This window comes from Nansenia antarctica, assembly GCF_963989245.1.
Source record: "Nansenia antarctica genome assembly, chromosome: 5".
Taxonomy (NCBI): domain Eukaryota; kingdom Metazoa; phylum Chordata; class Actinopteri; order Argentiniformes; family Microstomatidae; genus Nansenia; species Nansenia antarctica.
This window is the reverse complement of record NC_137690.1, coordinates 30,958,252-30,973,270: the sequence shown is the minus strand read 5'-3', so window position 1 is coordinate 30,973,270 and position 15,019 is coordinate 30,958,252. Positions and strand designations below refer to the sequence as shown.

At 44.6% G+C, this 15,019-nt stretch overlaps 1 protein-coding gene across 1 annotated transcript in view; it reads left to right on the top strand.

Annotated features, from left to right (window-relative positions):
* galnt9 (polypeptide N-acetylgalactosaminyltransferase 9) overlaps positions 1 to 15,019 on the top strand; it is a gene marked incomplete at both ends in the record, with an annotated part of 62,117 nt that overhangs the window by 39,839 nt on the left and 7,259 nt on the right. The window contains one exon of the mRNA XM_080532403.1: positions 12,964 to 13,149. Coding sequence (XP_080388529.1) covers positions 12,964 to 13,149 — 186 coding nt within the window. The remainder of the gene's footprint in view (positions 1 to 12,963; positions 13,150 to 15,019) is intronic.

Below are 15,019 nucleotides of genomic sequence, written 5' to 3'. Positions count from 1 at the left end.
ACATAGAGTGCATAGTTCTGTCTTCATGAGGTACAAACTGATCTATTCAGCACATAATACAGTTGGAAGTTTACATACACTGTAGCCAAATACATTTAAACTCAGTTTTCACGATTCCTGACATTTAATCCTAGTAAACATTCCCTGTCTTAGGTCAGTTAGGATCACTACTTTATCCTAAGAATGTGAAACGTCAGAATAATATAGCATTGCCTTCAAATAGTTTAACTTGGGTCAAACATTTCAGGTAGCCTTCCATAAGCTTAGGGTTAGTTGATGGAATTTTGGCTTAGTGTATGTAAACTTTTGGCTTAGTGTATGTAAAGAATTCCTGATCCACTGGAATTGTGATATAGTGAATTATAAGTGAAATAATCTGTCAGATAGATGTCCTAACCGACTTGCCAAAACTATAGTTTGCTAACATGAAATCTGTGGATGGTTAAAAAACTAGTTTTAATTACTTCAACTTGAAGTGTATGTAAACTTCCTACTTCAACTGTACCAACAGGAGTAGCCAAACTAGCCCTAACCACACATATGTGACACGTTCTAATGCTTTGGTCCTCATATCGGGATCTGATATCGGGATGTAATGATCAGATTCTTCTTTTTAAAAATGTCAATACATTTGTCACTGGCTCAATTGTCAACTAATTGTCAACTAACACAGCTAGTTTTGTGAGACTGCTAACAATATAAAGTAGTGTTATAGTTAACTAGGTAGCATTTGATTTGATTTGATTTGATTAGATTTTTATTAGGAATTTACATAGAATCATTAACGCATCATGACACTAAGTAATGTCCAGAGGATAGCACTTGAAAGCATTTTTTAAAACACTTATTTCCAAAGTGGTCCTCGGTGGAAACAGTGTTTCAGCAGTGGGGATTACTCAACGAATCCATTGCGTTGCAGTATTTTGACTTGACTAGCGACTAGTGTTGTGATTCTCAACAACGTTGAAACGCAGTTCCGTGTTTCAAAAGTCAGTGCATTTTGATTGGTTGCCGATAGGACCAAAGCATTAGAATGTGTCACATATTACACAGACCACTAATGGAATAGAGATGGGTTTCTCGGTTGCAGAGAGCAATTACACAATTATTTCTGGGAGGCTACTGTGGCTGAGGCGGTTCTCTGTGAGGGCTTTCAAGGGACTTGCCAGTTGGGATAGGTTTGACTGACAGGAACATGTTTAACAATTAGCCTGGGCTCTATAGCAGCCTGCCCAGGACCATTTCACCACGGAGGCTAATGAAAGACGAGGTTCAGAGCAAAAGGTTATGCCGTGATTTATAATTTACTGTGCGTTCTCTGCCTTCTGAAGCTCCCTGTATAAAAAGGCTTCCTGGCACAGAGGCGCTGGTCTTTTTTAAGTGAGAGGGAGGTTAAAACGCGCAGGCTTTGTGCTTCCCCTGAACAGTGGGTGTCTCCTGTGTGGCGGCGCTGTAGATGTGGGGTAAGAAGTAACAGAATAAAACAAATCCGTCGGAGAAGAACAACATCAGAGGGGTACTTCCTGTATTGGATTGTGTTCATGCTCACCACTGGATATACTGACAGAAAAGCCTTCCTCAGAGAGGAATAGGAGGCTGCGGAGAGGCTTATAGAGAGGCAGTTAATGTGTAAAACAATGCAGGAGATACTTTGGCTAATGATGGTTATACAGTGAAGGATAATACATCTTTAGCACATAACCAGCTGACATACCGCTGCTGGTTTTCCATGGCACAGTTTACACATCGATCGAGGCTGCCGGAGGTAGAACGGCCTCGGAGGACAGGCTCTTTCACGTATGTTTGCATTCAAGTTTCAAGTTTCAAGTTACAAGTTTATTGTTAGGTCACATTACACAAGTGTAAGAGAGTAAAATTCTAAAAGGCTTCTGTTCCTGACATGGCAGCACAAGGCATAAGGAAATAATAATTCAAGATAATAAAAAAGTGACAGTAGTACAGGACATAAGTGACAAACATTAATAGACATAATACAAGATAAAGGTGACAATATTACAGGTAAGACAGGATAGTTCAGTATAGTATGTATTACATGTATTATAATGAGCCCATCCTCCAATGTCTACCTTCACCGGCCTCCCCTGCTCTCTACAGCATAACCTTGATTTTATTAAATGAGTCAGAATCTTTTATTATGTGGATTATTAATGTCACCGCAGCTGTTTCAATAGCATATCCGATATTTTTGCACTTCCCACTGACATGTAAATGAATTTAACTCTCGTTCACACCCTGATGTCAAAATTGAAAATAAATCGCTTACAATGAGGCTGAGTTTGCAAACGGAAAAATAAAAATTGCATGGAATGGAAATGATTAAGTCGGCCTGAGGTATCAATACACATTTATTGTGTCATGCATTTTCCATCTCTCACTTATTCGCTGCTGATAAAGCATCTCGTGAGACCACCATACTGTCGTGCCTTTCATTTTCAAGTCCCCTAAGGCATTAACCTATGTACTGTGGCTAGATTATATAAACCCATAAAATATCAACAGTATCTAGGGTTAACTTTGTCCCTGTCTGCTAGCCAATATCCATAAATCCAATGCGGAATGAAAAATATATTTGCAGTGTGAGCTCCATAGATGTTATACTGTCGAATTCAAGTCACACTCAGCTCCAATCCAGGTTAACTAAACCGTGATCCCAAAGGCCACTTCTCATGGGATATTCAAATGAACTCAACCCAAGCCTTTTTCACATGTATTTAACAGAATAACTTGACAATTATTCCTTGAAAGTCCCCTTCCATAGCCACATGGGCCCTGCTTCAAGGCATCTGTTCATATCATAATCTCTCCTCAGTTTGGGGAGAATGAGAGTAATTAAATTCCAGACGCTCCAATACAAGGTATCAGGGTGGAGAAGGGGATAATTAACCTCAATTGGTTCCTTCTGCCAAAGATAGCAAAGACTCCTGCCTCTTAACTTTCATGGAAGTTTTTATTTCATTTACTCTGGTAGACAAGGGAATTCAGAGGGCCCTGCAAGAAGATTGCTTTATTCTTCAGGTGAACACGATAGAGGATAGTTACATTTAGCGATGGTGAAAGTGGATTTGTTTCCCTAATATGCTCAAACGTGCTAATGTTTTAACAATAGTCAGGACCTCACTAGATGGTGGCCAAGAGCCATTAGAAGTGATGTGAACAGCCATTTTACTGATGAAACATTTTGCTAAAAGCCAGTTTGCTTTCTGTGTTTACTTTGCTTTCCTGCAGCATGGTGAGTCACCTTCAAAAGGGCAGTCCAGTCATTATGAGCAGACATTAAACCTCAGCCATCTGTGGTCAGCAGCCAGTCCAGCCTCTGATAAATCACCAACATCATCACGCCAATGTCCATCAGGCAGCAAACGACCAAGCAGCTGACCATATGTAGCGCACTCGAAAAACCAAAAAAAACAAACAAACGTAAAATAGTTTAAAAAGTCATTTAAAAAAACTATCAATTTGAAGTGGAGCTATTGTTAGAGTTGACCGGCTGTTGTACTTAGTATACAGTAGTGTTGTTCATGGTCCCCATCAGCTGTTGTTCACGAAGCAGCTACTCTTCTTCTACATAACATAAACCATACAAACATAACCATACAAAACAGTTAGAGACAAGTTCTAGACAAGAAGAAAACAAAGACAATAGCACATACAATGGAAATCAAAGAAGAAATCAGACATTGTCCAGACACTAAGAGACAATGAAAGCCAGAGAAAGACTTGTTACAGACTAATCATATACAGTAGGAGTGGTTTTTTGCCTTCCGGTCGTAGATCATCCTCGATCCTATTGACTCTACTGTACTGCATGTCTCATGTGGATTTCTATTCTCCTCCAGTGACTCATCCCCTATTACATGAATGATTCATTATCGGTGAATACAGTCCTCTAAACCGAGGACATGGGAGGAAAGATGTGCTTTTCGTCAATACAAACGGTGCAAAGATAACAATCAAGGGAGACCATTGAATATTGATCAAGCATTTGTCTTTTTCAATGCATGCATTATTTAGAGGGCCTGAGTCAATCTGTTAGGGCTTAATGGACTGAGCCTTATTTACTCCTTGGGTCATTACTGTTTTACCTGTCGCCAGTCGCAGAAGGGAAGACAGAGTGGGAATAGACACAACAGTGAAATATGGTCTTCTTAATACCAGATAGGGATTTTATTACCCGATTCATCCACTGGTTTGAGTTTACAAAATGTCTCCTCCGCAGCTAAAAAGCACAAATGCCGTATTCACAAATGTGTAGGTTTACAACTAAATGATTAATGAAGATTGTGCCGTTCGCTAGCGTATACATAAGCAGTTATTTTATGTCAACAGATTTTGATGTGCTTTATCATTCAAAACCAGACTGCATTAAGCTATGTTTTGTCAATTGCATTCGACGTGTCTGCACAGAGGATTCAATCAGGCTTAATTGTTTTTAAAGACAGTGCTGTAATCTGTCGGTCATTTATGCTGAAACGGATCGTGTTTTGAAAGCAAACTTATCCTCGAACAACAGCATGCAGCTTATTTTCAAGTCTTTTTACATCCCTGAATGCCTGTGGAAGATTGCCATGGTTTTCGTGGTCTGAAACTCTGTTGCCACTCAACAGGAAGTGTGAGGAGCTCTTACAATTCGGGGCCAGAGGGACAAGCAATTAGGCAGAACTTGTCAGTGCACCTATTATCTACATGAGTCATAAACTTCATTAAAGACCTCTTTCAAGTGTGACTGCACTTCCACCTATCTTTAAACACACATTGACGAGGCAATTAAGATCATTTCAGACGTACTGCGGCTTTCACATCCTTCTGTTCTCAGAGCCTATTATGACGGAAAAAGAAGTTTGGCTAATTACCTTCAAACTCTCTTTAAAGTTCACTAGCAATCCGAAACTCGAATAAAGTTTGACAAGCACAGGTGTTACATTGGACCACACGTCTCATTTACATCCCGCGTTTAGTCTGTCGTCTTAATTGGAGATGCGTTTGACGAGATTGAAATTTGATTGTTTAATCTAAATCATCTAAATACAATTTTAGCGAGATGAGAAAAACATTGGTGACTGCCAATCCATATGCTGCAGGGATGGGGGGAGGCGGTGGAGGGAGCGTTATATAGCATTATACATTCTGACAGTAGATTGAGTTAAAAGTTCTGTACCACTGGAATGTCCTGAGGTGAACTTTACTTTATTTTGTGTATGCAGTAGGGAGAGGCATTAATATGAGGAGGGAGGCCCTAGGGAGGTGCTCATATCCAGCAGTGGAAAGAGACTTCACTTCATTCTGCTTTGAAACATCACTCATCTCAGAGGAAGCCCCGTGGGGGAGGGGTGGGGAGAGAGACTGCCACTAGCGGTGCTCCAACACATTATGATGCTACCTCTGTCACTCCCTCTTGGTATTCTAGTCATTGGGAACAGCTTAGGAGACGCGCCAGACACATCTGGAATGCAAAAGCGTTCTGTCACTCGGTTTAATGATTCGCACAGACGAACCGACATGAATGGTCTCTGAAATAGGAAAGGGGAGTTGTTGTGAATAAGGCTCAAGCTGAGGCGGATGCTCAATGAGGAAAGGCCTTCTTAGCTATACAGTTTCAGTTACAGGTGACGTTCATATAGTCTACCCTATTCATTCAAGCTCAACCTAACATTTGAAAGTGAAAGATTTCTAGTAGGAGATGTCACAATATAATGACTGTCCTTTTATCTCCTTGGTTATCTAAAAAAGGGGTTTATTTGGGATAAACGGCATGATAATCAGTGCTTTGATTGCTAAATGCCGACACTGCATGACAGGGTTCCTGAATGGAATCAAACTCGAACGTCACACGTTGTCATAACGCATCAAAACAAACTGACGTGAGGACTGTTATGTCTTTCCCTCCGCAAACCCTAAAAAGATTGATGATGACAGTAAAGATAGGATGAATTGTAGTCAGAGCGTACTGGTGTTTTAATCGGGATTTCTTATTACAGTATTTCTTTGAAACAGGTGAATCTTTCAGATATGATATTAAAACGGGGTGTCCTGTGGGCTGTTAAGGACTAGAGGGGTGAGCATATCAATGAAAAATAGAGAGATAAACTCCCCAAACAACAAAAACTGAGCACACACAGCTCATTAAAGCAAACGGTGAAACAACCATACAGACGTTAGTCTTTCTTCGTCTAATTATGCAGATTTCAGTTCTGTTGTACTGTCTGGCTAAATCTCTGGCGAGCTCCGGTCGTAAATCTGCTGAGAGAATCACCTGGCTTTGATTAAAAGGGATAAGAAGTCCCAAGCCCTTTTAATCCGCCGTCATCCATTTGCTGCTTTACCGTTACTTGACACAGAATCGCCCCCCCCCCCGACTAGGGAACATAGCGTCATAGCGTCACGCGGCCCTACAGCAGTGTCTTGCAAAAATGCTGAGTCAGGAAACACGGGTGGCTTTTTCCTCTGGGATGTTGCGGGAAACTGGGTCATCGTCATGGATAGAAGCATTGGTCTTTTTTTGATTTGGTAGGTTACACAGTCATTCAAAAGGCTTTCTAGTTGGGTTACAGTTTGGGTTGCAGACAGTGGACTTTTTTCGTCTGTTGAGATATCGAATATTTCTTGGAGAATGCTCATTAGAGACGTTCACGGGATGGGTGATCTAGGAGAGCCGTATAGATTATTGAATGTCTTGCATGCTATCTCTTAAAAAAAAAGAAAAAAAAGTCAATGATGGACTGAGTGATTTGCGTGGTTGTGAATTGGAGGAGGCCAATGGCTCAGAGATCCATAGCTATATGGATGATCTCAAACCTAGCCTATTATGTCTAGCTCCGGCTCTACCAGCCATAGCTGTCTAACATACAACCATTTTGAAAAGTTTTTTTTTTTTTGATTGTTGCCAAAAGTGTTGCTTGCTCATTAGAGCATACCACTGTCAATCAAGACAAGTAGTTGTAGAAACTAGTAAAGTTCTCCTTCGGGCTGAAGTTCTCCACACAGCTCCCTGAATAACAACAAATGTTTTGCAGAGGTCGGCGAGGCCGTGCTGGTGTACATGCCCCATGGCTTACTGTAGCACTGCTTGCGAAAACACAAAATTAGAAGTGACCTCTGTATGACCCTAGCTACTCTTGTAGTCACTAGACTAGAGGGTTAGTTAGTTACTGCTGGACAATTTTCCACACAGTCTATCAAATCACTGAGCTGCCAAGTAAGATGAGGCAAGAAAAGAGAAAAGTAAGTCTTACATGACCTCAGGCAACGTTTGCTCATCTAGGAGTGTGTTCTATCCCTCGCTCCCTTGTCTCCTTCCTACGATACTGATCTGATAAAGATCCTCTTCCTGTATGGACTTCCACCTGCACTGCCTTCGCAATGGTCTTGAAGAAAAGAAAAGAAGGAAATGAGGCCGTAGACGACGAATGAGAGAACTTGTATTTCGACATCGTGATGCTGAGATGTTGTTCAGTGACCCTCTTGATTTTAAGGAAATGCTCTCACCTTCAACTCCTAGCAGGAGTGTTGGTATTGATTCTCGTTCGTAATGGGGCTGGTTCAAACCTGTTTACTGTTGTTAATAGCTCTTATGTTTTTTTTTACGGTCGAGGTTTCCTGTATCCTTCCAGAGCTTATCACACAAATGGCCCCGCTCCCGCTAACTGCCAGTACAGTGGCAGTTTAATTAGCTGTTACATTAACTCTCCATCAAAGTGATCAGTCATACCGCGTATGCTTCTTAATGATGTACTGTAGGCTCTTATTTCAGAAGAGGCCTGCGCAAAACACTGTCCCTATACAGTACATACTGTGGGGGCGGATGTGGTGCAGGAGGTAGAGCCGCCGTCTAATGATCGCACGGTTGACAGATCGCGGTTCGAGCCCCGGATGGCCACATGTCGAAGTGTCCTTGGGCAAGACACTTAACCCCAAATTGCTCCTAATGAGCGGGCCGGCGCCTTGCATGGTAGCTTGTCGCCATTGGTGTGTGAATGGGTGAATGAGAGGCCGTTGTAAAGTGCTTTGGAATAAGGCGCTATAAAAGTCAGTCCATTTACTGTCTTGGACCATGTCTCTCTTGGAAAATGTATTTGATCTCGATGAGAATAACCTAAGTAAATACATCAAATATATACGGTATATGTACATCATTTATATGGACCAACAGGATATAATATCCTGACCATCACATCGAGGGTAGAAAGTCTTGTGTCTTTGCATGATGTTTAGCTTCTATGCAGGACGCACCAATGCTTGTTGTTGTTTGGTAGATCATGGTCTGTGGTCGTGCTGCGGTACTGTAGGTTTGATTAATAGCGGGACGAAACAACCCCATAACTTGACTTGACAGGCCAGATGATCTGCACCTGCAGATCAATTATTTGCTATTTCAGGACACAAGGCAAGACAGGCGCCCTGGAGTAAGCTCTCTCTCTCTCTCTCTCTCTCTCTCTCTCTCTCTCTCTCTCTCTCTCTCTCTCTCTCTCTCAGCGTGTCTTCAATGTGTTTTTCCACCCCCAGCCCCCTGATGCAATCATCGCATCATCATTATGTCTTTTGTGTCCGGGCAACGGAAAAAAAAAAAGAAGACATTTTTGGTTTCTGATTTGTTTTGCTAACGCAACGGCTGAGGCCTCCGAAAGATAGGAAGGAGAGACGGGCGTAGATAAGACGGGGCTGGGACGTGACATACATGAGAAGCCGGCGGTCTGCCGTGCGCACGGCACCTGTTTACTCTCTGAATCACTAACGCAGCTCTCCGGCAGAGCTGGAAAGGTCAGATCAGCACCGATGATGCCCAGATAGACAGACTCCACCACTCACACTTCATGTTTTTTTTTCCCGTTCTCTCATTCTCGTCCGGGTTTAATCAAGAGAAATACCCCCCGTCCCCCCCTCCCCGTCCCCCCCTCCGACCTCCCGACCGTTACAACAGGCTTTTGTCTGGAAATTTCAACGCACTTTTTTTTACAACATCCTCACATAGCCCACTCACACATGAACACATTCTGATGACACAGATTCACAGAATTGATCGGAAGGTAAACACACGAGATAAAAAAGCCACGCGCAGCAGGAAGCGGATCAGACAGGTGCTCGGGGGAGAAGTAAACAAGATTTAGAATGAAAGACGCTGCACGTTTCTATCTTCCTAATCAGCCGATGCTATACTGTGGGGGGGTTTTTACCTCCTGTATGAAAAACACTCAGGAAATATATGGGCTGTCACTGTCTATGACACTAGCCCCTTGTTAAAGCTGATAGGCACCACCACCAGTGCAGATGGGGATTTCTGTACTGACTGAAGATACTAGAACGTTTATCTGGCAAATCCCTGCAATGATCCATCCATTACTCCAGGGTGCATCGCTGGAGACTGAGAAGGGTGGGATACAATGACAAGCAGCAGCAGCAGCCATTAGAGAGATACAGGACAGCAATTCCAGATTGACAGATAAAACGTCATATACGTTAATGTTCGAGAGAGCCGGAGTAAAACTGTGCGGCTAATTGAACTCGCCGTGTTCTTGCACTAAGCGTTTTATCAACTCTGTGATATACTAGTCCACACATTGTCGAAACATGTTCTTTATCTGAAGCATTACGCAGTGTTGGAGCAGTTGTGGTCAAGCAAGGCTATATGTTAGCTTCTGTCTTGTCACTTGTAATAGTACCTGGACACTAGGCTGTATTTTAGAAGAGCAGCTCCAGAGTCCAGTTTGGTATTAGGTTTCTGACCGTCCGTAAATCTTACTTGGATCTTCAATTTGTGTTTAGTGCAAGGCATGGTATTCTAGTACGCAAGCTACAGGCATAGGAACAGTGAGTACACATATACTGTACATACATAATGGGGCGGCTGTGGCGCAGGAGGTAGAGCCGCCGTCTACTGATCGCAAGGTTGGCAGATCAGCAGTTCCAGCCCCGGCTGGCCACGTGTCCTTGGGCAAGACACTGAACCCCAAATTGCTCCCAGTGAGCGGGCCGGCGCCTTGCATGGCAGCTTGCCACCATTGGTGTGTGAATGGGTGAATGAGAGGCCGTTGTAAAGCGCTTTGGCTAAAGGTGCTATATAAGTGCAGACCATTTACATACACACACACATGCGCACGCAAACACACACACAAACACACACACACACACACGAATGGCATTGACCTGCTTACAACGAGTCATTAACAATAGTTGTTCGCATGGAGTGTATAGTATCAGGTGTCCTTTACCCAGACAAAGCCACGGAGAGGAATCCTCTCTGTGTAGATTGATTTCCCCGGCCAGGGTCACTGCATGGATCATCAGTGTTTAAGTTAAGAGCGCTTTCACAGTCAACGGGGGTCGCTGAGTGTAAACGAATCCATCACGGCCGTGAAATACAGAAAGTCGGTATCGAAATCGGTCACATGACAAATGCAGTTGAATGCCTAGAATGAATGTTCAATTAAACACACACTAGCAATAAACACACTTGAGTGTTACTGCACATCTGAATTATGATAATAGAGACTTGGTTAATATTTGATGTCTTTCATTTCCATGAACGTGGCACACTTTGCCATCTGGCTTGGGGCTCAGTGACTCATGATGAATTTCACAGGCACACTAATCAGCAAGAATTCATATGGTGTATTTAGATACATGATTTGGCTTCCCGTGTTGCTCAGCACACAGGCTGTTGTGGAATATTTCTGGTAGCACAATCCCCGAGGTAGATCGGTGTCATGTACAATGACGTGCAGAACAATGTACAAGAAGTCAAACAACCTGGATGTTGACACAAAGCACTGTGGGAAAAGCTGGGGAGGACTAATTGTTTTCTTGGTCTCTGTGAGAGAATGTGCTTCACTACTACTGAAGTATCACAACCTTTCCTGCCAAGGCAATTAAAATGTTGAGTTACACTAGCCCCTGTCCCACATGTTTATGCTATTTTATTGATATTTATATTGATTGTGTTTGTGTTTGTGTGTGTGCGTGTGTGTGTGTGTGTGTGTGTGTGTGTGTGTGTGTTTGTGTTTGTGTACACAGTACATGTGGTATGTACTGTATGTGGTATGCTGGTGGTGATGATGGTGATGATGGTGGTGGTGGTGGTGGTGGCGGTGGTGATGTTGTTGTTGTTGTTGGTGGTGGTGGTGGTGGTGGTGGTGTGGTGGTGCTGATGGTGGGGGTGATGGTGATGGTGGTGGTGGTGGTGGTGGTGATAATGGTGATGATGGTGGTGGTGGTGGTGGAGGTGGAGGTGTTGTTGTTGTTGTTGTTACTGACTATGTGCCTAAAGTAATTACCCCTCATGGCTGAATACATTTCTTTGAATTCTATTGAATTTCATGCCACGTAGTGTTTATCTGCACTCCTCCCTCCAACACTCGTGTCATTAGGAGACTCCAGGTAGTAGTGGCTCTGCAGTTTAGAAGCCAGGAGTGCTTTAACCACGCATGTTACATTACATTTTTGGCATTTAGCAGACGCCTTTATCCAAAGCGACTTACAGCAAATACATTTGACTGAAGTAAGTGAATCATCTATCCACCAGTCATAGCAGGAAACCGTCATCTATGCTCAGGCCAGGGGCAGTCGTCGTACTCGATGCTTTCTGTCTGTGCTAACTGCCAGACAACTTTTACTCCTGGTTTCGTCTTAAGTTTGAATACCGTAATTTGTCTTTTAGCAAATCGCTATTAAGTCAGTGATGTTTTCAGTGTTTTTTTTCCGACAACCTCGGAATCGTATTCTCTTACCACGATGCTGACACCATTTTCTTGAGGATTGGCTCGGTCACAGTTGACAGTCACTGACTGCATTTCTCGGAGCATAGTCAATCAATACTTTCTGCAGTGACAGACGTTTTTTTTCTTCCCAGGATGACATGCATTTACCACCTATTTTTATGTGTTACCCCCCATGCACACGCAGACAACTATTCAGCAATTCAGCGTCAGGCTCCCCGGTGTGTCACAGGAATCTCTCCAGGGACGTATATATTTATGAGCCTTTCCCTAACAAACCCATTTATCATCCCCTGTTTCTCTGACTTCAGCAGAAAATAATGGGCTGTAACACTTAATAGCTGCATCAAGCAAACACGTTCCTTCCTAAAGATAAACAAGGAGGCAGCTCACAGGAAAGAGCTTGCAGATACAAATGTTTCCGAGCTGTTAAAGGAGCAATCCTTGGTTTATATTCCTGTTCAACAGTGTGGCCTTAATGGCTGTTTTTGTTGCGGGTTTCGTATGTGTTTGTTTTCGCTTTTGGCTATTGTTGAAGTTATTCCCAGTGGAACCACCAGGGAAAATACTATTCCAGAGGAGACCTTCAACTAAGACTCCCACAATCTGAGTCTGACTTAGTGAGACTACACAGCCATACACACCTTTAACTAAACTGTCCTGAACGCTCTAATGGCTCCTGCCATGGTGTGTGTGCCCTAATGGCCCCTGTTGTGGTGTGTGTAGGTGTGTGTGCCCTAACGGCTCCTGTGGCGGTGTGTGTAGGTGTGTGTGCCCTAACGGCTCCTGTGGTGGTGTGTGTAGGTGTGTGTGCCCTAACGGCTCCTGTGGTGGTGTGTGTAGGTGTGTGTGCCCTAATGGCTCTTGTGGTGGTGTGTGTAGGTGTGTGTGCCCTAACGGCTCCTGTGGTGGTGTGTGTAGGTGTGTGTGCCCTAATGGCTCTTGTGGTGGTGTGTGTAGGTGTGTGTGCCCTAACGGCTCCTGTGGTAGTGTGTGTAGGTGTGTGTACCCTAATGGCTCCTGTGGTGGTGTGTGTAGGTGTGTGTACCCTAATGGCTCCTGTGGTGGTGTGTGTAGGTGTGTGTGCCCTAACGGCTCCTGTGGTGGTGTGTGTAGGTGTGTGTGCCCTAACGGCTCCTGTGGTGGTGTGTGTAGGTGTGTGTGCCCTAATGGCTCTTGTGGTGGTGTGTGTAGGTGTGTCTGTGTGCCCTAACGGCTCCTGTGGTGGTGTGTGTAGGTGTGGCAGTGTGGAGGCAGCATGGAGGTGTTGCCCTGTGCCAGAGTGGCCCACATCGAGCGCACCAAGAAGCCCTACAACAACGACATCGACTACTACGCCAAGCGCAACGCCCTGCGCGCCGCTGAGGTGTGGATGGACGAGTACAAATCCCACGTGTACATGGCCTGGAACATCCCCATGAACGTGAGTCTCCCGTATCCCTCTCTCTCTTCTTTCTCTCTCTCTCTCTCTCTCTCTCTCTCTCTCTCTCTTTCTCTCTCTCTCTGTCTCTCTCTCTCTGAATCTCTGACTCTCTCTCTCTCTCTCTCTCTCCCTCTGACACTCTCTCTGTCTCTCTCTCTCTCTCTCTGTCTCTCTGTCTCTCTCTCCCTCTCTCTCTCTCTCTCTCTGCCTCTCTCTCTCTCTCTCTCTCTCTCTCTCTCTCTCTCTCCCCCCCTCCCATCGACCCCCCCTTCCATCCATAAGCTTGTTCATTCAGACAAGCAGTCTCGTCTCCCCCCCCCCCCTCGCATAAATGGATATTCAGGATTCTGATTTCATCCCACTCGACCTTCAAAACCGGGCCGGGTACGGCGTGAGAGAGACGGCGGTGTCTGGCGCCGAGCGGAGGAGAGGTGCGAACCGAACGAACGAGTGGGGCTCTTATTTAATCAGTGTCCGCTTCCGTACATATCGGTTTAGATGTGATTGCTTTCGAGGGCCTTTTGAAAAGGCTCCGGAAAAATAATAAACAGCTTTTTTCATAGAAATAAAAAAAATATGGTTAATGTAGAATACTAATTGCGGCTCCTCGAGCAGCGGTGGTTAAATTGATCGTATACGTATCGTATAATAGGATGGATGCTGTACTTGCCTCGGGTCAGCCAAGGAAATATAATCATGGCGAGATGTTATTGTCAATAGAAACGATCTTGGGTCGAGCTGTCGTCAAGCAGATCCTCGTGCGCAGGGCCAGACGTCCTGGTGGGGAATAAAATAAAGAATAAAAAGGTTTAGAAGAAGGTGATAGAAGAAGGCTTTTCCTTCTATCAATGGCCCCGGGCGGGCCTGAGCTGGATTACTCTTCCTGCTACGACTGGTGGATTGATGATTCACTTGCTTAGTCAAATGTATTGATTGTAAGTCGCTTTGGAATAAGGCGTCTGCGAAATGCCAAAAATGTAAAATGTAAAATGTAAAATGTAGTGGTATGAGCCCAGATGAGCCCAGATGAGCCCAGATGAGCCCAGATGAGCCCAGGTCAGCCCAGGTCAGCCCAGATGAGCCCAGATGAGCCCAGATGAGCCCAGGTCAGTCCAGATGAGCCCAGGTGAGCCCAGGTCAGCCCAGATGAGCCCAGATGAGCCCAGATGAGCCCAGATGAGCCCAGATGAGCCCAGGTCAGTCCAGATGAGCCCAGATGAGCCCAGATGAGCCCAGGTCAGCCCAGATGAGCCCAGATGAGCCCAGATGAGCCCAGGTCAGCCCAGATGAGTCCAGGTCAGCCCAGATGAGCCCAGATGAGTCCAGGTGAGCCCAGGTCAGCCCAGGTCAGCCCAGATGAGCCCAGATGAGTCCAGATGAGCCCAGATGAGCCCAGATGAGGCCAGGTCAGCCCAGATGAGCCCAGATGAGGCCAGCGCGTCTGCAGAACGTGGCAGGAAGCTCATTCTGAGAGGAACAACAGGTGTCTGGAGGGGCAGCCAGGCGAGGGGGCGTCTCACGCTACGGTCACAGTTCATTCTCTGACAAACTATCCCTTTGCCGGAACATTCTCCGTCCGATGTAATTACAAACCCAGTGGCACAGCGGTCTATTACCACTCTCTCCTACAGTGGAGACTTTTATTATATTATGTACAGTTCTATACAGATGCGTAATGCTCTAATTAATCTATCTCTCATTTCCCCTGGCAGAGTCAGTGTGGTGTTATTGGTTTGGGAGGGCCTGCGGAGGGTAAGAGGGCAGGCTCTGATGACTCATAAGGTTGGCATACTTTTCCAAACAACAACTCTGAAATTGAACACATTTGTTAGTGTTACTTTACAGTTGGGTGTGGGAGGTGTGGGGGGAA